Consider the following 22,630-nt stretch of genomic DNA (forward strand, 5'->3'; position numbering starts at 1 on the left):
GGGAGGCAAGGATTTGGATAATTAAAGGTGAAGTAATCAGTGTATCAAGTGTTGCTTTGAGTTAGATGCTAAAAAGGCCATGGGAATGGAGGACATATCACCACGTATTTTTAAAGAATATGCAAAAGAGTTATCCAGGTTATTTAATGAGAGTCTTGCAGTGGAGAAAGTTACTAAGGAGTGGAAAGAAGGCAAAATAATACCTCTCAACAAGCATGGTTTGAGAACAGACGTTTCTAATTATAGACCAGTCTGTACATATGCAGTTGTGATCAAAGTGTATGAAAAATTCGTTAGAAATAAGAATACAGGATTGGGTTGATGGATATAAGATTATATGAGGGTCCGCACAGGTTATTGAAAGGATAGGGTCTTGTTTTACCAATCTGCTTATGTTTTATGATAAGGTGACAAATGTGTTGGATAAGGTAGATTCATATACAGTGAATTTTTTTGGACTTTGCGAATGTATTTGATAGATTACCACATGACAGACTGGTGTATGAGTTGCAGAAGATGGGATTAGATAGCAGATTGGTTAGATGGATTGAAGACTGGCTTTCTGAAAGATACTAGCAATACCCCAGTGTCTCGGAGCAGCATCTCAGAAAAGAAGGTGACCTGTGGCATACCTCAAGGTTCTGTTCATGGGCATGATGTTTAACTATATGTTAATGATATTTCATGTGGATTAATTGAAACTCTTCAAATGTTTGCTGCAGATGCAAAGCTCAGTTGAATTATCAGGAATATTGCTGACATTAATTCTCTACAAGGAGAACTGAATAGACTTTAGCTTGGACAAATGAGGCTAAAAAGAGGCTATGTACTCTATTGGTGAAGCTGTACTCCAGGAAGTGGATGAGATTTGGGATCCTGAAGTGATGATAGACAGTGGACTGAAGTTCTGATGGCATATTACAAGTGTTGCAAAGACTGCACATCGTATTGCAGCTATGATAAAAGGTACATTGACATGTAGGGATAAGAAGTGGTGGTGCCTCTATGTAAAGCATTGGTCAGATCACATATGAACTACTGTACTCAGATTTGGTTACCTAGTTTTCATTGTGACATGGAAATACTAGAAAGGATCCAAAGATGAATGACCGAAGTGGTATCAGGACTCTAGTGTTGGTTATGAACAGCGTTCGAGGTAATGTGGCTTACAGAGGTGGAGAGGAGGAAATGAGGAGATATGATAGAGATCTTCAAGTCAGTTAAGGGATTTTATCAGATTAATACAGAAGGAATTATAAAAAGAGTGGATGTTAAGATGGGAAGAACGAGAGGCCATTCCTGAAAGTTGTATAAATAAGAAGGGTGTGAGAAAGATTTTTTACATGGATATTTGTAGGTGAGTGGAATGCATTGCCAGAGTGCATTGGGAATGCAGGTAGTGTAAATAACTTCAAAGCTCATTATGATAGACATGTTGCTGGTTGGGTGGGCCTCCCACGATGAGTCTGTTGACTCCATGGATGTCATCAAAATAATAATAATAATAATATAGAATCATCACTCTTACCTTTTTTTATAATAAACATGAAAAGTACTTTGGTATGAGTCATTTGGAGATAATGCTACCTGAAGGGAGAGTAATGAGTGCAGAGAATTTATCTGAGAGGTAAGAAGCAATGTGAAGGAGCAGGAGAGTAAGGAAGAGAAATTGAAGTCGTGCTTTTCAATGAGAAGTGGGTAATATGAGTGTAGAGGATCAGGAGAATTGTTCAAGACAAACGGGGAAATGGGAAGACTCAGGGTGGACAGAAGAACATAGTACAAGAAAAGTTGATGCTCAAAGAGGAAGTGCATGTGTGTGTGTGTAGAATGGGATGGTCCGATAGGGAAGAACACCCAGTTAGATTTGAAGAAGGTTCTGGAATGAGTAAGGAGAGAAAAAATGAATCGAGGAATGTATGAAGTTATATCTAATAAGTGGTATCAGTGAAACTTGTTATAGATCCAGGAATGAGCTATTATGTTTGTATGCAAATACTAGAAGTATCAGAAACAAGGAAAATGGTTGCATCGATTGCATTCATTCACCCAAAAATTGGAATAAGTGACACATGGTTGAATGACAATGACTTCTGACAGGAATAGGGATGGAAGTGTATGGTTTTTTGTGAAGACAGAAAGGATAAAATTGAGATGGAGTACTATTGATGATAGAAAAAAGAGTTATGTCTGTACAAGGTAGAGATGCAAGGGGGGAAATAGAGATGAATAGAATGAAATACTTAGTTGGATTTGCTATATCTCTTTGGAAATATGCTATATTTACTATCGTCTTTCACCAGGGCAATGCACCTGCTCACAAAAGTGTTTTGGCAATGGGAAAATTAAGGGATCTGCACTATGAATTGTTGAAGCATCCACCCTATTTCCCCAAATTTGGCTCCCTCTGACTTCTATTTCTTCCCAAAACTAAAACTCTTCCTCGTTAGTCAGCATTTTTCTTCAAATCAAGAGGCAGCTGTAGAGAGGTATTTTGCAGATCTCACCAAGAACCACTACAGGGATGGGATACTGGTACTGGAGGATCGCTGGAATAAATGTATTAGTCTTAAAGGAATTTATGTTGAAAAATAAAAATAATTTTGAAATTATAAATTTGTTTTTTCATTGTTAGGCCGAGAACCTTCCAGATCACCCTCGTAGATTTTACAAAGGCTTTTGATAGATTAAGGTGATAGTCAAACCAGAGCGGATGGGGTTGGATATCCACTAGTGCAGCGATTTTCAACCGATGTGCCACGAGATTTTGTGAAAACAAATTAATTGAAAGAAGTAATGTCGTAATTTGCACATTTATTCTCCTTGAAGCTCCCAAAAAAGGATAAGTTATTAATATCTTCTGTATGTAAATCAATCAAAATTATGCCTATTTTTTGCCAGATCGTCAAAAAATTAAAAGAATATATTTTTAGTGTGCCGCAGAATTTTAATAATTAGTCTAGGTGTGCCATATTATGAAAAAGGTTGAAAATCACTGCACTAGTGCATTGGATTGGTTATTGGCCGTCTGATAGATATGAGCAAATTGTGTATGGGGAGTAATATCCTGGAAGAGAAAAGTCACTAGTGGTGGGCCTCAGGAGTATGTTTTAGGGCCATTGTTGTTTAACCTGTCTGTTAATGATATTGTGGAAGATTTGAATGTGGATATTCAGTTATTATTATTATTATGCGACAACTGCAGGGTGTCCAGAGACTCATCGAGGCAGGGCACCTACTCTACAACTACTGTCTCCACCACTCAATTCGCCAACTACAACGAACCACAACTACCATCATCTATGCCAGCGCCATCTACTGCCGCCCACCACCACTACTATTTTTCACAGACAATCACAAACATCGATGCCCACAGCAGGATTCGAAAGTCTCCATCCAAAAGGTGCCCAGCCTTTTGGATGGAGAGCAGATATGCTACCCACTTGGCTAACCAGTTTGTAGATGATATAAAGTTGAGAAGAACTAGGAGGAGTGGAGCAGATGTTGGGGCCTTACAAGAAAAGGGTGGTGTACATAGTTCAGCATCCCCTTGGGCCCACAGTTACCCTTACATAATGCCATTACCTACCCATACAGATTCGAAACCTAGGGAACTGCATCCAGCTCTTCATAATCATTCCTGCACTCATAATTATCTATCCCAGAGGTGGAAAGACACATGCTTGATTGCTTCTCCCTAATATTTCTACTTGTCTGGTTTTGCCCTTCCAATCTCTCACTGAACAACACTTTCTCCAAGCACCTAACTCCAATACCATTTAAGTGCAATCCATCAGACATATACAGATCCTTACGTCCATCAAATTCACTCCACACATCTATAAAGTGCACACTTTCCTCTGCACAATCTTCTCATTGACTCATTGGCAATTATGGTCCTTCTTCTCAATTCTATCCTAACATATCAGAGAAAGGAAAAATAGTGTGCGTGTTGCCTAGGTATGATAATGATGAGCTGAGCAGAAGAGCAGTGATATTGAATGGCATAATAGCGAGAATGTGTGACAAGAGAGGACTGGTATATGTGGATGCTTGGAGTGCGTTTGAGGAAAGAGAGGAGTTGTATGTGAGAGACCGTTTACATTTGAATGAGGAAGGACGTAGGCATCTGGAGAGATTGCTGTTCTGAACGAGTCAGTGTGTCCCAGGGAGGATGATAGCAGGGGTGGCCTCTTGTGGGAATGGATACTTGGGAGAAGGGAGACAATGTCAGGTAACACTGAGCCCAGTGGAGTCTAGAAGGGATAATGCTGGGTATAGAAACAATGGCATTTATATGCTTTATACTAATGCCAGGATTATCCGGAATAAGGGAGAGGAATTGGTGGTGCAGATAGCATCAGCCTGGCCAAAAATTATTGCGATCACTGAGACGTGGTTGACAGAAGGGGATATAACAACAGGAATAGAAGTCGCTGGGTATAGCATTTTTCGTCAGGATAGGAGGGGAAAGCGTGGTGGTGGGGTGCTGCTTATGATAAGTGATGACCTATGTCCTCTAAGAGTGGAGAATTTGGAAGGAAGTGAGACAAATGATTTTGAGAGCGTATGGTGTGAGGTAGAGGTAGGCAAGACAGGATATTTAGTGGGGTGTTGCTACAGACCCAGGAGCACAGAGGATGGGGACCAGGAGATGTTTAGACAGCTAAGTTTGGCAAGTGCAAGAAGAATGATTGTTATAGGAGATTTTAACTTCAGTAGTATAAATTGGAGAGAGGAAGATGCATGTAGCAATAGGGGAATGGAATTTCTAGAATTCTTGAGGGACAAATGTCTTAGGCAACATGTAACAGAGGGAACAAGAGGTTCAAAAGTTTAGGATTTGGTTATAGCATCAGAAGAGTTGATAATAACTGAGTTGACGTCTCTCCCACCAGTTGGAGAGACTGACCATATGGTGTTGACTTGGAAAATGAATAGACATGCAGGAGTATCAAAGAGACGGGAACTTATGTGGAATTATAAGGCAGGTGATTATAATAGTCTTAGACTTCAACTTCGGAAAGTTTCAGGGAGGGAGGAATTGGAAGGCAGGGATATCACCAGTGCGTGGGACATTGTGAAAGAATATTTGTTATCAGCAATGGTAAGTTGTATACCACGAGTGAAGAAGAGGACGACAAACAATATTAAACAGGAATTGCATGCGAAAAAGAGGCCATGGAAGAGATATAAGGAGACAGGTGAAGAGATGCATGAGGAATATAAGACACAGGCCAGAAGAGTGACTAGTGTGGTAAGGAAAGCGAAACTGGAATATGAGAGGAGATTGTCCCTAAGATCCAAAGAAAATCCTAGGGAATGTTTTAGCTATGTGGCCAGTAGGAGGAGAAATGACTGTGGAAGAATGATATTGTGGGATAAAAATGGGAATAGAGTGACTGATGCAGAGGACATAGTGGAATTGTTCAATGAACACTTTATTGGAGTATTTCATCTTAGAGGAGTCAGTTTTAATGCTAGAGGGATAGGACTGGTTCGAGGTCTGGAGGTACAGGAGGAGAGTGTGTTTCAGATACTGAGTACTCTGGATGTCAGTAAAGCTGTGGGACTGGATGGTATTTCACCACGAGTTTTGAGAGAATGTGCTAGGGAATTGACAGTACCTTTAACGTGGCTTTTTAATGAAAGTCTGGCATTGGCAAAGGTGCCCAAATGGAAGGAATGGAAGGAAGGTAAGATAGTGCCATTGCATAAGGGTGGTAACAGACTGGAAGTGTCTAATTATAGGCCAGTCTGTGTGTCATCAGTAGTTGTTAAGATCTTGGAGAAAGTAGTGAGGGACCGTATACAGCATTGGGCAGATGAGGGTAATGTTATCTGTGAGAATCAACATAGATTTGTGAAAGGACGCTCTTGTTTTAGCAATATGCTAGCCTTTTATAATAAAGTTACAAGAACATTAGATGAGGGAAAGGCATATACTGCAATTTTCTTAGACTTGGCGAAGGCATTTGACAGGGTGCCACATGATAAGCTGATATTTAAGTTGCAGCACATGGGTCTGGATGTCAGATTGGTCAACTGGATTCAGGATTGGCTGTCTGATAGGTATCAGAGAGTTGTGTATGGTGGGGCAGTTTCCAGGAGGCAGAGGGTTACAAGTTGGGTCCCACAGGGCTCAGTACTAGGACCTATATTGTTTAACCTTTATATCAATGACATAGCCAGTGGATTGCAGGGGGATATTCAGTTGTTTGCAGATGATGCGAAGCTGGGAAGGATTATTAGTAATAGTGCAGATGTGGTAGCCCTGCAAGAGGATTTAAATAAGCTAGATAGATGGGCAAATGAATGGGGGTATCAGTTTAATGCAGCAAAATGTAAGGTCTTGAGGTTTGGGAAACATCAATGGGATGCTGCATACTCTATGGGAGGGGTTATACTGGAGGAAGTAGGGGAGACGAGATCTGGGGTTGATGATTGATAGAAACCTGAAGTTTAGGGGACATATTGCAAAGGTGGTGAAGGTAACACAGAGGATTGCTGCTATTATGAGAAGGACACTGACCTGCAGAGATAAGAGGGTTATCATTCCGTTGTATAAGTCTCTGATCAGACCACACTTGGACTATTGTTCTCAGATTTGGTCCCCAGGATTTGAAGGGGATAAATTAACTGTGGAAAGGATACAAAGACGGATGACAAAGATGGTTTCAGGACTGTACAAGGATAGTTATGAGGATCGGCTGAGAGAATGTGGACTGCAGAGTTTGGTGGATAGAAGAAGGAGAGGTGATATGATTGAGACTTTTAAACTGTTGCAAGGTGGTTACAGGGTTGACACTGGGAAGTTCTTTTGCTTGGTTGATCAGCAGGAAGGAGTGATGACAAGAGGCCATCCCTGGAAGTTACGAAAGGAAACTGTGAGAAAGAGGGTAAGGAGTGGTTTCTTTGTGTGGAGGGTGGTTGAGCCGTGGAATGCATTGCCTGATGGAGTGGTGGGAGCGGGAACGATCAGTGAGTTTAAAGAATGGTATGATAGGCTTTGTGTTTCTCAGGGGGGGGACCTCCCCTCGATGAGTCTTGACAGACTTTATGTCTTAGGAAGGACCTCTCTCGATGAGTCTTTTGACTCCTTGGAGGCCTGAATAATAATAATAATACCCAAGCAGCAATCATACCAAGATTCACAATCTTCACTTTCTTACTCTTTATTTTTGTTTCTTCTAACAATTCTCACATCTTTTCTCATTGCATATTTCTCACCTTTCAAATCATTTGTGCCTGCCAAAACAATTAATTCATTCACTTCTTTCTTCTGCAAACTTAAAGCTTCATTAACATCCTTTATCTTCACACCTGGAAAACATGCTTTTGTCACTTTCTCATTAAGTATGTCTCTTATCATCAAATCCCCCCATACAATACTATCTCTTTCCTCACAGTTTCTCATGCTTTTATGCTTTTCCCATTCACTCTTTCTTTCATTCTGTACCATACACAATTATGATTTCTCCAGTCACTTGGGTTCACTTGTCTTGTGAAGGAGTCCATGTAAGCATGCAATTCCTTTCAGTGCCATAACGAAAAATGTTTTTGAAAGTATATCGTTGAATAATAGTTGACTAGCATCTCATCATCCACATTATTATTTTCAACAACTTCCTTCAAACTCTCATTCATATTTCATGCACTGTTTCTGCAACATTCTCCACAACACTTTGACAATCCTGCCTTATATCCATATCATTCACTTCATTCTTTCGCTCCTAACATGACTCAAATTTCTTATACTCACTTATGAAACATTTTCAACAAATATTTTCTCCATTCTCACTCTCATACCACAAACCATTCACTCTCAGCAACAAATACATTAAATACACACTATGTCGCACCAAATTCTGCATGCTGATATCAATCAACATCGATGTCTTGGTCGTCGTTTTTCTTGTATACATCAGTGCCATAATGAAAAATATTTTTGAAAGTATATCGTTGAATAATAGTTGACTAAACAAAACCACTTAACAAGCACAATCAAAAATAAACAAAATACCACCAGTTATATATAGCACTACATAATATCTACTAATTTGTATGCATCAGTGCCATAACGAAAAATATTTTTGAAAGTATATCGTTTAATAATAGTTGACTAAACAACACCACTTAACAGCACAATCAAAAATAAACAAAATACCACCAGTTATATATAACACTACATAATATCTACTAAATATCTAATATCTACTAAAAAGTAATGACTTATCTGAGCAATATACATATGGCAGCCGCTGATAGTAGTCTGTGTTAAAAATATTTATCTACCAACCAGAATATTAGAAAATTCTCTTCACTCACTCTCCACTTCACTTTAGATCTTTTATAATCAGTTTTTCTTCCAGCTACTGTGCTGAAGTCACCTTTCTAGTAACTCAGACACTAATCTCATACAAATTTCTTCTCTAGTGAAATGCACTTTCCTCAGCCATTTTCAGTCTTACATCTTTTAACATTAAACTAATGTCGAGTAAGATCTCTAGGACTTCTTTCCCATGATCGGACTACTGTTTTGATTCTCTGTTCAAGTTACAGAAATTATCCATGTTGGAATGAAGATCTTCATTACCCACACCATTCAAAACTCCCAACCAATATCCAAGCCATGTTTTCCAAGAATTGTGCCACTTGTTTGAACATAGCTTTATATTGGCTTAGACAAAAATTCTAGCTTCATCCTCAGTTTACACTTAAGCAATTGCAAAATGACGATTAACAAATCTAAGTCTGGCTTTCAGAAAGCTAAATGCAGAAACTCGCCTTACACAAATGGCAGCTGTATACCTTCTGGGTTGTTTTTAGCAAAAGTCATATTTCTCTACATAATTTCTCTCTAACAATTTCTGTCCATCCATTTGTGTTCCCACTTCTCTCTAATCTGACAAAACCTTTTGGTATCATTCTTCTCTTCAAACTACATAGATGACAACATAAACTATTTCCAACTATACAAGGAAAAATGTACCATGTCTTTCTGGTAAGAGAGAGACAGAAGCCATCAGTAAAATTTTGAACAATCTGGTCCTGATGCCACCCCCGCACCACTACCAGTGAGCTGTACCATCAAACTATAGGCCTATTGATCTCATCTCTGTACCTTCTAAAGCAGGGAAGAACCTATGGCACATTGGATGATTAGAAGTGATGCAACGGACCCTAATAATGATAATAAAAAAAGTAAGCCTATTTATACAAAATGTGTTAACCAAAAACCGATTTGTAGAAAAAAAACACTAAAACTTCGTAATTATGTTTTGCGATTTTATTGTTTTGTGCACATCTTTCACACATTCACTTGTTTGATCCTGAGGCACCAAGCATTAGCAACAGTGGTGTGTTGCAGGTTTTTTTCAGTTAGTTCACAATTGATACTCATGCATTATGAAGTTGTGTTTTTGTTTGTCCTTTGTGAACATTTACAGTTTTGTACTTTTTTTGAAAATTAAGTCTTGTTTTTATATTCAGTTACCCATCACAGTACAAAAGAAAATGAGCAAAAGAAAAAAAAAGTGATAGTAAGCATCAATTCAATGAACAGTGGGAAAATGAGCAAATCCATCAGGAAAACCATTGTGCATTTTTTGTGAAAACACTTTCTCACATAATAAAAGACAATCTTAACAGACACTATAAAACACAACATCAGACTGAAATAGAAGGAAAATTGAAGCTAGTGCTTCAGTCTGAGTTACAAAGAGAGAGAATCTTGTTTTTATATTAAATCAGTATATCATGTCTATATAAACATTTTACTGGAAGTTTTTAAGGGTTCAAGAGTTGTATGGGATATCTGAACTCATACGTGAAAAAATTGGCACATAGAACGTAAAAGGTTGGCCACCCCTGCTCTAAAATAACAGATAAGGTAATCAGTGGACTTGTTTATCTGGAAAACTGCCAGCTAATAGTGCCCACCAGTACAGATTCTGCAACTCAAGATCATAATAGACCTTCATAATCCACCTCCACATGTGTCCAAATAATTTGGAGAAATCCGCCATTGTAATTCACATTTCCAAGATATTTGAAAGGGTCTAGCATACAGGGCTTCTCAGCAAATTGTCATATTATGGCTTACTTTCCAATCTTTGTAAATGGTTGGACAGTTTTATCTAAGGTTAATCACTGTAGATAATGGTAGATGGTTTTTCTCCCTGTGCAGATTTTTATCCTCCCACCCACAGATGACTTTCTCTCACTGATCTCAAACCCTATCCATAGGTTTACCAATGATAGCTCTATTCCTCCTACGAATATCCTTGCAAGTTTAAATATTCCAAATTACACAATCTTTGACAACCAGCAGCCTAGACTTTAATTCTCTTATCATCCTTCAGTGGGAGTCATTCCTCTTCTAAAGAGACATTATTTCTTCTCCACTTACCTTTGATAACATTCAGGCTCAACAGACACTTCCTCTAGCTTTTCTAGGTGTAAATACATCATTTCTACAGCATCCCTCAGCAGCTCCTTTTGCTCAAGATAAACTTTTCACCTATCCAGCTACTAATGCTGAACAAATCTCAAAATCTACCCAATCTTAAAATGCTGCTCATCACATTTGGAGTGGTGCACCAGAAACTTCTCTTAAAAATTCTTCGTGTTGTCTAAAAGAGGACATTTCAGTTAAAATGATTACCTCCTCTCTCAGAGACTTTCTCCAGCTGCTGTTTCATAGATGATATGGTTTTGCATTGTATATTTTCTAAAGTACAAGCCATTAGGAAAAAGAAAACCAGGACGTCCTCTTAAACGATTCAACGATGACTTCTAAGGCCGGAACAGGCCATGCTAGGCCTAAATCCTTGATACGCATGATGATGATGATGATAATTCCTATTGATACTTCCATGGACACTATTTTTAATATGTTTTTAATATAAAAACAAGTTTAAATAGCATTCATCATCTACTTTTTTTAATTTTTTGCTAAACCTACAATAATAAGAGCAGCAGCTGCTCAATAACCATTTACAGTTCAACTTCTGACCCATCAAACCTGCCATTCTACTTGCTTTCATTCTATCTACTGCTGTTCTTTGGAATGCATTCCTCATGAAGTATTCCCAAAGATGACCTCCAGCTCTTTAAAAAGAAAATCAACGAGTTCTTTCTCTCTTAATTCTTGCCTGCACACGGCATAAATTTTCTAACAGTTTGGTAACATCTTGTGTGTGTGGTGTGGAATAAAAATAAATAAATAATTATACTTAGAAATCTGAATTAATATACCCACTCATTTGCCAAAACATTCAAATTCTACCAAATATCAATGATATTAACATCCCTCATACCTTTTCCCAACCCATGTCTCAAACACATTCATAAAACACATGAAAGAAAATATTTACCTCCTTTTATGCCAAATCTTGGGTGAATGAATGCAAGAATAATGACAAAACACATGCTACACAGGAACCAGTTGTTGCTTATATGGTGAAACAGCCTCATTTCTAAGCTATTCCAATATCCTCTAAGAAAAGTACAAAAGAAAATACAGCAGTAGTTAAAAGATCTAAATATTTTATATATTATATACACAAATTGACAAAAAAATAACAGAATGAAATGTTTTTCATGTTTTATTTTTAAAAGCATCTGTGAAGGTAAATATTTGATATAATAGATCAAGAAATACACAGGCTTGCAGTTCAGTTCATATGAATATAAAACATCCAAAGATAAAATCACAAGTTTCAAGATAAAGAACAACAGGCATGAGTTTGAGGTCCTGATAAAGTCATGCCCCCCAAGCTTGCAGGGAGCCGGATATTCTAACTCCCCCCCCTCCCCCTAAAACATCCTTAGTTAGATTCACCCAACAGCTAAGGATCACGGACTTAGATCAGAAGTAACATCCTATATGATGCCATTCCTCCTCTGCATTGCTTCCCTTAATGTACAAAGGCTCCTTGGTCACAACTAAAATCCAATCTAATTAAAGATGCAATGGGACAAAGAACTTGCTTACCATTAGTTTCCAATTAAAAGATCTATACAAGAAAAGAAGCTGGTTTGCAGCCAGTCAGTGCCAAGGTAAACACTGTAACATCATCAGAGACATTAATCTTGAAACAGATGCCAAAAACCAAAGGCATGTTGTGGAAAAGAATTTAAAGTTGGCTCCCATTATGCTTGGAGGACAAACCTTCAGCTGCTTCTGCAACACCTTTATGCAACTTCCAAGAATGGGCTCTTTTTCTTCCTCTCTACACACTCCACTCTTTTTATAATCCTCTCTTAATCCAGTAAAATCCTCTCACTAACTTAAATGTGTTTATCACATCACCTCTTTTCTCCTTCCACCAAATTTTACAATTTACATTTACTCAACTTCTATACATAACTGACATTCCAGAATTCTGGTATTACTTTTGTCATTCATCTATGAATCCTCTAGTGTTTCTGCATCCAAATGAAACCTATATGACCAAATTTGAGCACAATAGTCTGTGTAGTCCGACCAATACCTTATAAAGGCATTACCTCTTTACCTCTACTTTTGAAAGTACATCTCATCATCAGGATACATTAATCTTGAGATAGACACCAAAAAAATAAAGGCATGTCATGGAAAAGAATTTCAAGTTGGCCAACTGCACTTGTGCACTTGGAGAACTAACTTTTAGCTGCTTTCTAGCTCACCTTTATGCAACTTTCAGGGAGTCTAACATGTGCGAGTCATTGGCTCATTGAATAAGCCCAAAGGCACAATGAAAGTAAAGGTCTTTTTTTTTTGCATGGGGGGGGGGTAGCTCAGTGGTAGAGTGTTTGCTTTGCATGTGAAAAACACTGGGTTCAATCCTCAGCACCTCCAGGTTTTTTTTTTAATGGTTAAGTGGATAAGAGAGTGGCTGCTGGACAGATATCAAAAAGTAGTATATATGGAGGGACAGAATCAAGGCAAAAACAGGTGACTAGTGGTGTGCCACAAGGTTAGGTGTTGGAACCATTGTTGTTTAATTGGTACATGATATAGGAAATACCTTAAAAGGAAATATTCAGTTGTTTGCTGATGATGCGAAATTAGGTAGAGTAATTTAATTAAGGCAACATGAAGCGCTTGCAGGGCAATTTAAATAAACTGTCAGTGTGGACAAAAGATAATGGATGTTAGTACAATGTGGAGAAATGTCAAGTTATGCATTTTGGGATAAACAGATTACAAACTGTTTATAACATTGATGGCACCGTATTCCATGAAATAATTGGTACATGATATAGGAAATACCTTGAAAAGAAATATTCAGTTGTTTGCTGATGATGCGAAATTAGGTAGAGTAATTTAATTAAGGCAACATGAAGCGCTTGCAGGGCAATTTAAATAAACTGTCAGTGTGGACAAAAGATAATGGATGTTAGTACAATGTGGAGAAATGTCAAGTTATGCATTTTGGGATAAACAGATTACAAACTGTTTATAACATTGATGGCACCGTATTCCATGAAATAGAGGAAGCTAGAGATTTAAGGGTGGTGGTAGACAGACAGTTAAAGGTTAGAGGACATATTGCTAAGGTTGCTAATATAGCCCATAAGATTACTTGGCTATTGAAGAACACATTAACAAGTAGAGATAAGAAAGTTGTTTATAAGGCCTTGATACATCCACATTTGGATTACTGTGTTCAAGTCTGGCCTCCTGGGTTTCTTGGTTGCGGAAGGCAGTGGAGAAGATTCAGAGGCGAGTGACTAAGATGATGAGTGATCTGTGGAATGTTTCCTATGAAGATAGATTGAGGGTGTGTGGATTGCAGAAGTTGGTTGATAGGAGAAAATGAGGGGGATATGATAGAAACATTTAAAGTTGCTTAAAGGATTTTATAGGATTGATGCAGAGGAAATGTTTCAACACTTGACTGGGAGGGGCCAGAACAAGGGGCCCTCCAGTCAAACCCTGGAAGTTGAATAAAGGTGTAGTTAGTAGGGTTGTGAGGACTAGATTTTTTGTTTGGAGAGTTGTGAATGAGTGAATTGGGTTGTCAGAGTTGGTTGTGAGTGCTTTGTCTGCTAACAGCTTCAAGGAGCAGTATGATAGATTGTGTGGATAGTTTGGTCTCCCACGATGAGTCTTCGGACTCCATGGAGGCACCTGAACAATAATAATAGCAGCATAATCATAGCAGCAATATGATGTGCAGCACTTGCAATGTGTCCTCAGAACTTTAGCTCATTGTCAATCACCACCCCAAGATCCCAAATTTCATCCAATTCCTGAAACAAGTGCACAAATACAGTAACAAATCTCTACACTTCAAAGTGCAGCACCTTGCATTTCTTAATGTTAAAATTACAATTAATATTTATTTTTTTCCACTCAAAGCTAACAGTCTATTCAAATCTTGCTGAAGGGAATAAATATCAGCAATACCCCTTATAATTCTCCCCAAATTTACATTTACAGGCAACTGAAAATCCACTGCTCAATTCACATGAAATATCATTAAAAAAATAAGTTAAACAGCAGTGGCCCAAAAACAGAATACTGAGGTATATTAGTGGTCACATTCCTCTTTCTCTTCTAAAACAATGCTCCATTATACACAACCTGCTGGTATTGTTCAAAGAAAATGATTAATCCATCTAACCAAATATACTATCTGATCCTACTTCTGCAGCTTATAAACCTGTCATGTAGTAAGCTATCAAATGCAGTTGAAAAGTCCAAGAACATGACTTTATATATGAATCTTACTTATCCAACACATTCATTGCTTAATCATACTTATTAAATAACTTAAGGAAATTTACAACGTACAAAGGTTATAAATTAAATTAAACTTTAATCTATATTTCCAATATTTCGGCAACATCACATTGTTGAAATATTGGAAATTTAGTTTGGAAAAAATGAAATATTGGTTTTTCCAGAGCAAGAACTTAAAATAAAGACGCATGCACGCAGGCACTACACACAGTAAATGAGGATGAAGGGGGAAGCTATTGTTTCTCCTAAAAGTCCTGATGGTGCCCCCTAGCGGGCTATGAAGGTATTCTTAGCCATTGGGCTGAAGGTCTTCTGATGTAAGTCTCCCAAATTTGAGGCAGTCTCATGCAACCAAATTTGTTGAGGTTTGGCATGTTTCTTAGGGCTGAGGCTGATTCCATGAATAGCCTTTAAAATTTGAATTTACTACAGTATATTACCGTGGCTTTCTTTGACTGTATTCTGTGGCGTGAATCCAGAGTATGGTATGCAAGACCAGAATGGCTGTACTGGTGAAACCAGATGTAGAATTGTCTTTAAGTTCCTGTGAAATATTGGAAATATAGATTAAAGTTTAATTTATAACCTTTGTATGTTGTAATTTTCTTAAATTATTTAATAAGCATGTATAACCAACGTCTAAGCCTGTCTTCGAGAATTGCTTAATCATAAAATGTAAACAGATTGCTATAATAAGACTTACCTTTAACAAATCTATTTTAATCATCATAGATAACCCTATACCCATCAGTCCAATGCTGTATTCTATTCCTAACTAGTTTTTCCAATACACTAACCACAACTACTGCAGATCAAGATATAGGTCTATAATTGGAAAATTCTGTCCTTGAACAATGTTTGTGGACAGAGTGGTACTATTTTTTCTTCTTTCGATTTCCTAGATCTGAATATTGAAACTTAAGCAGATGACAACGATAAAATTATAGAGTAATAGAATAACACTTACATTAGGAAAACAGTATTTGATATTTGTAGAATTTTTTGATAGGTTTCCTTCCTAGCCAAAAATAATTTTCAACTCTCAATACAGTTGGGGGGGGGGGCTTGAGGAAGCAAAAACTTTCGTTCAGTACTAAGAAAATCGAAATGTCAGAGAAATGTATTTTTCATAAGTGAACTATCGGTCAGTGTGTAAAAGAAATTACTAAATTTCTTTTCTTCCTCTAGAAACCTTAAGAGAGCAAGAAACTGGAGAAAACTAACCAGTTCGAAACAACTGTCAGGCCAAGTGAAACCTTTATTAAATGTACTAATAAAAGGTGAATATATAGACTTGGGCAGCACTCATGCATTTTAAGTAGTACAAACTAAGGTAACTCGGGGATGCCAACAATTGTATTCTCTTAAGCTTTCAGGTCAACTTCTTCAGTTTCTACAAAACATTTGTCTTAGAAATAATACTGGATTTAGTATCCACTTTGCATATGTAATTTAAATAACTACAATTTTAAGAAACACAAGAATGAGGAGCATTACTTAGGATAACTTCCCAAAATTGGTCAAGTTTAAGACAATTGTTTTTGTGGAGGTTATAATCTTTCAAGAAAAAAATAAATTTCTGTATAAGACTTTACTTTTGTTTCAATGAAATCTATACCTAGGGGATAAAGCATGACTAGCTAAACCAGACTCTTGAAGTAAAATATACTCGAATTCTTTTAGATGAATTAGAATGAACCTGTCATTCTGATTCAGATGAATTTTAGATGAATCAGAAAGCAGAATGAACCTGTCCTGTCTGTCCAAAATAACAAAGACCACATGAACCAATGATCCTGTAAACTCCAGGATAAGAGAGAGAGAGAGAGAGAGAGAGAGAGAGAGAGGAGGATATTTGTCTTTTGGAGAGGCTATCTTTAACATATGGAATTGAAATTCCATAAACTTCTTCCTGGGGAAGATTAGGATGAAAGCCATAATTCCCAACCCAAACATATGCACCAAACTTATTACCAAAATAATCCTCACTGGCATGGAAACATACATTCCACACACTACTCTGAACTGCCATTTCCTAACTAAACCCAGATTCTCCAAAAGATGTGCCAAGGCTGTACAGATGAAACACCAGACATACCGTAACTGGCTTAAATCAAGAACCACATCCTCCTTTAGAGCTTATATCAAAGTCCAAAATAGATGCAAAAAAACAATCAATACTTCCAAAACAGAGTTTGAAAGAGTAAAAAGCAGGAAAATAGCAGCCTGTCCAAATAGCAGCTGAGCCTTTTGGTCTCTCGCCAAAGCAATTGGCCATAACTTCTGCCCAACACTATTCCTATGCTTATCATACCCAGATGGCTCTATTGCATTATCACCCACAGAAAAAAGCCAATCTTCTGGCTTCATACTTTGCTTCCAATGCATGCATAACTGACAATGATAAAACCATTCCAGACACCCACCATACAATGTCCCCTATATACTTCTGCCCGGATGAGATCAGAAAAATACTGTCCAAATTAGACACAAAAAAAGTCTCCTGGCCCTGATGGCATTCCCCCATTGTCCTGAAAGTTTGCATACCAGAACTGACTCCTATCCTATGTTGCCTATATATACTCTCTTACTCCAATGGAATCTATCCCACAAACTGGAAATTGGCCTATATTCAACCTATTCCCAAGAAGGGTGACAAGTGTCACTGCACTCGCTTACCTCAGTCCTGTCTAAAGTAATGGAAAAAAATCATCAATTCCCAACTCCTACACTACCTTGAAGATGCCCACCTAATAAAAGACCACCAGTATGGATTCCATCACTGCTGATCAACAGATCTGCTCAGATAATGTCACCCATCTCTGGACAAATGCCATGAGAGGTTTGGTGAATCTCAACTGGTTGCTCTTGATATCTCCAAAGCCTAGCACAATGGCTTATTAAGCAAACTACCGTCACTTCTGTAGTTTGGACACACACTGTGTGTGATGGTGGATGGCTCCATTCAATTAATGTTGGTGTTTCACAAGGTTCTGTCCTATCACCAACCCCTCTTCCTGCTATATATCAATGACCTACTTCAGTTGACCTCTAACCTAATACACAATTTTGCAGACGACAGCACATTACATTCCTCACTTTCATTTGATAAACCTTACTTACACAACTCACCTCAACCTACAGAACATCAACCACCCATCACCACCTTCAATTCTGATCTCCAAGCCATCCTACAATAGGATTCGGATAACCTCATCAATTTCAATGCTAATAAAACCCAGTTCTGTCCTATTTTCCATAAAAAAGAACCATTTTTTCCCAGTATCCTTTTTGATGATACCCAAATTTCCAGACAGTTTGAAATCTCTCTCTTCTTGGAATTACTCTCACATTAAACCTCTCCTGGCATAAACATATCACAACCATTGCATCCTCAGCTTCAAAAAAACTAGGATTTCTCTTTTGCTCAAGACATGACCTCGCCCCTGAACAGCTGTTAACATTATACAAATCACAAATCTGCCCAGCTATTGAATGCTGCTCCCAAATATGGGTAGAGCCCCTAAAAGCTCCCTCAAAATGCTTGACTCAATACAGAGGAGAGCAATTAGACTAATTAGTGACCCATCTCTTGCCAATTCTTTCCCCCACTTTTCCACAGGTTTAGTTTCTGCAATATGTATATTCTACAAATATTTCCATGGGAAATGCTCATCTGAAATAACATCAATAATTCCTCCACTCAGTACTAAGCTTGTTGGAATACGTACAGCTGCTGCTCAACATCCCTTCACAGTACACCTAGAAACAAACAGAACAAGTTTCTTTTCCTCCTCCTCCATCCCTGCAACTGCTGCACTGTGGAAGAGTCTTCCACCTGCTGTGTTTCCCAAGGAATATAATTTACAGTCATTTAAATGAAATGTAAACAAGTTCCTCCTCTCCTAACCCGCTACCCATACACAGTACTAATGTATTATAGGCTGATCAACCAACCTCTTGTGTATGGGCACAACATAAAAAATAATAATAATAATAATTAATTATTTTATCAATTATTTTTGTATTATAACCAATTGAGATGAAATTAGTTCTAATGACTTCATTATTTAAAGAGAATCAGTAGAACACAGCTTATATGCATAGTGAACTAAAGTTTTAATCATACCATATTATTTATCAGTATGAGTTTGTTTTCTGTATACTGAGAACCACAGAATGCCATCAGGTTGTGCAAAATAAGAACATCACAAAGGAAAAGCAATTGTTATCTTCTTCTTCAAGTGTAAATTTAATTCTTGGGTTTACTGAATTAATGCTCTCGAGAAATTCATGAAGTTCACAAAAGGAAGAGTTTCATACAACAGAAACATCAACATATCTGAAACAAATAGATGACTTAGGAGAAAAAAAAAGTTGAGAATTACTACACAATGATTTTCCTCCTGATACTGTAATATTATTTGAATTCATTATAAATTCAGGTTATTTTTGTTGTCAAAACAAACTGTACAAGCAGATAGAAGACACTGCAATGGGGTCTCCTATTTTCCATAATCTAGCAAATTATTTCATGGAACATTTTGAATGACATATTATTATTATTATGAGACACCTCCAAAGAGTAAAAGGAATCATTGCAGGAGGGCACTCCACTACACACATATCGTCTCTCCTACTACTTAATTCTCCAAATACACACAATAATAATACTACTACTTTGGAGAAAAAAAATACAAACAAAAAATACTACTACTTTTTTGTTTGTAAATTGCATGTGTTCTCGTGGCTGATTTGCCTGTACATGGGATGAAACACCCAAGTTTTCAGGAGGAAAAATTCTGCTACCTCCATATGATATCAGTTAATCCACCTTTAATTGAAAAAGCCCATATAAAGATTCCTCTCATCCCAACAAGAATCAAACTCAGTTCTTTTCCAGTTGAAGGGTGTGATGTTCTGCTGTTCTTTCAATTGCACTACAGAGGTGCTTCATGTTGAGAAATATGTTGCTTCCCCATCACATTGCTGCTTAAGATAGTCATCCATCAGAAACTTAACAAATTTACTCTCCTTGTTTCTATACACTACCTATTCCTTCAAATCTATCATTAAAATCTCCATTTAAGATTACCTTCCCTTTCAGATCCAACTAATTTGTCTGAACATTTCACAATCAGTGCTGCTCACAATCCCTAGCCTATAACATTTGATCAGATATACTATTCTATTAATTTTAACTTCACACCAAACAGCTTCAAGATCCTCATCTGTACTATTCTTCATAGCCATGCTTAAAGGAGACTCAATTCTTCTGCTATCATTCTGCATTCCCCCCATCTCTTTTTATTTTCCTATCCTTTCCAGAAAATTCTATATCCCTCCATTTCTATTTCTGACAGTATACCATCCTCTGACAACTAAGTTTCACTTATACCAGTGATATCCTAACCTGTGCAGTGGTGCCGAAGCAAAATTTAGAAAAAGTTTTTTCAAGCGGCTACTAAGTTTTTTAGGACACAAATAAGTAGTTTGAAACTAACTACTTAATAAATAGAACTGATAGTTATTTCTATTGACCGAGAAGGGTGCCATGAATTGAGAAAATTTGGGAACCTCTCACTTATACCAATTATCTCTGGGTATAATTGGTATAAGTCAAAGGGGTTACTATACAGACATAACAAATCCACTCACCTTCAGGCTATACTACCATTAGCTCTCCTTACTCTAGTTGCTATAGGAGTGCTATAATCCTTCATGCTAACCACTCCTGTTTCTCTGTTCTTTACTATTTTCTTCATTTATATCACTCTCTCTCATCCTCACCTTTATGCATTTCATCATTCTCTCCTGTCATAATCACTTCCTCGTATCCATCTTTTTTTACTGTCCTTCCACAACTTGTTTCTCAAACTCTGTCTCTCTCTCTCTTTCTCTGTGATCCTTAGCCATACTAACTTTATCTTAATTCTGGATACTCTTAGAAAATATAAGTTGCTCAAATTGTCCAATACCAAACTCATTCAAATGCAATCCATCAACTTTAAACCATTCCACCTTCCATTCAAATTCACTCCACACACTCATAAATTGCATACCCTCTGCCTGACAACTCATCCAACTTGCCATCCATTACCTCTGCTCTCCTTCTCGGTTCACTATCACGTCTGGGCAAAATTCTAACCATCTTCCCAACAACACTATTATCCTTCACCTTCTACAAAACCTTTCTCAAATCCTGTCTAACATTCTTTTTCTCACATCCAAATCATTTCTTCCCACAACTATAACTAAATCTGAGCTTGTTCCTTCAATGCAAAGCAAATATTTGCCTCAATGTACCATCTGGAAAACACGTCTAATGCAACCTGCCATTCACCACAGCTCTAATGAATGAATCTGCATAAAATGCCATCCTATCATCTTTGATACTTGCTTCTTCCTAGTAACTTCTTCCTTCTCATTCATATTAGTCAAGCACTCTTTAGATGTTCAATTTCATCCTCCAAATGTTTACCTCATGATTGTTAAGGTAAAATAGGCTTACCTGGGCTGGCATGCAAGAAATTTTTTTTATAATAAATAGCCAGGTTTTTTTTTTTTTTTTTTAAGGACTAGTGACAGTATATCTTCGATCATGTTAAAGTTAGAGGCTTGTGTCACAAGAGCTAGATCATCTGCACATGCAAAACTTTTTATCCCAGGATAAATTGGTTGGTCATTATTATTATTCAGGCCTCTATGAAGTCAAAAGACTCATCGTGGGAGGTCCTTCCTAGGATACAGAAAATCTATCATACCACTCCTTGAACTCATTGACCATTCCTGCTCTCACCACCCTATCAAACAACGCATTCCACGGTTCAACCACCCTCCATGCAAACAAACCACTCCTCACCCTCTTGCTCACAGATTCCTTTGGATTTTTTGCTTTCACCATTGACTCTAATTTTTTCCAAATAAATTAAGAAAGAATCATCTATTTTCTAACAGCAATAACAAAAGGCATGTATAGCATGTGTCCTTAATAATGCTATAAACTTTGCTAAGGAAAAGTCTGTGGTTGTTAATGTCATAGGCAGCAGTGAGTTCAACTAAAATAAGTCCTGTGATAAGTTTCTTTTCAAATCCATCTTTAATGTACTGTGTGAGATTCAGAATATGTGATGCACAATATTTGCCAGTCTAAAACCAGACTGTTCTCGAATAAAATTTCAAAAGCAAGAGCTGAGTCTGTTGAGAATCATCCTTTCATACAGTTTATAGAGATTACAGAGTAAAGAAATAAGACTATTGTTTTTCTGGATCTGTTGGTGATTTGCCTGGATTTAGAAAGGCCATGATTCTGGCACTCCTCTAGATTGCTAGCAATCTAGAAGAAAGACAGAATCGTGGTCTTTCAAAAAACCTAAAAAAAATGAATAAATAAAAATGAAAGAATAAAATAATATTTCTTAAAATGAAAGGCAGTTGTTAAATAGGGATAAAATCCTGTTTTCGGTATTTGGGCCAAAATTTAATATTCGTTATTATTACAATAATCACCATGAAATCGGCAGCTTCATCATGGAAGGCCCACTTAACTAGCAATATACCTAGCATACTGAACTTTAAAATCATTTGCACTCCCCATGTTCATAACACACTCTGGCAAAAGAATTCCACTCACCCACCATTCTCCAGGTAAATCATCTACTCCTTGCATTCTTCATCGCTGCATCTTTACACAGCTTCCAGAGATGGCCTCTCATTCTTCCCTTCTCACACTATTAATCTGGTAAAATCCCTTCGCTAACTTGAACATCTCTACCATATCACCTCTTACTCACCAAACTCTGCAATCTACATTCCCTCAACTGCCCAGCATAATTGACATTCCAAAGTATCAACATTAATCATCTCTGAATCCTCTCTAGTGTTTCCACATTACAT

At 37.4% G+C, this 22,630-nt stretch overlaps 1 protein-coding gene across 4 annotated transcripts in view; it reads right to left on the reverse strand.

Moving 5' to 3' along the window:
* Positions 1-11,495, reverse strand: part of LOC150105675 (sodium/bile acid cotransporter 7-B-like) — a 169,887-nt gene extending 158,392 nt beyond the window's left edge. For all 4 annotated transcript variants that reach the window (XM_090394999.1, XM_090394998.1, XM_090394997.1 and 1 more), the window contains exon 1: positions 11,379-11,495. In XM_090394999.1, coding sequence (XP_090251125.1) covers positions 11,379-11,478 — 100 coding nt within the window. In that variant the 5' untranslated portion in view covers positions 11,479-11,495. The remainder of the gene's footprint in view (positions 1-11,378) is intronic.
* Between the last annotated feature and the right edge of the window lie 11,135 nt (positions 11,496-22,630).

Source organism: Typopeltis vanoorti, chromosome 6, assembly GCF_054136105.1.
Source record: "Typopeltis vanoorti isolate ZY-2024b chromosome 6, IOZ_Tvanoo_1.0, whole genome shotgun sequence".
Classification (NCBI taxonomy): domain Eukaryota; kingdom Metazoa; phylum Arthropoda; class Arachnida; order Uropygi; family Thelyphonidae; genus Typopeltis; species Typopeltis vanoorti.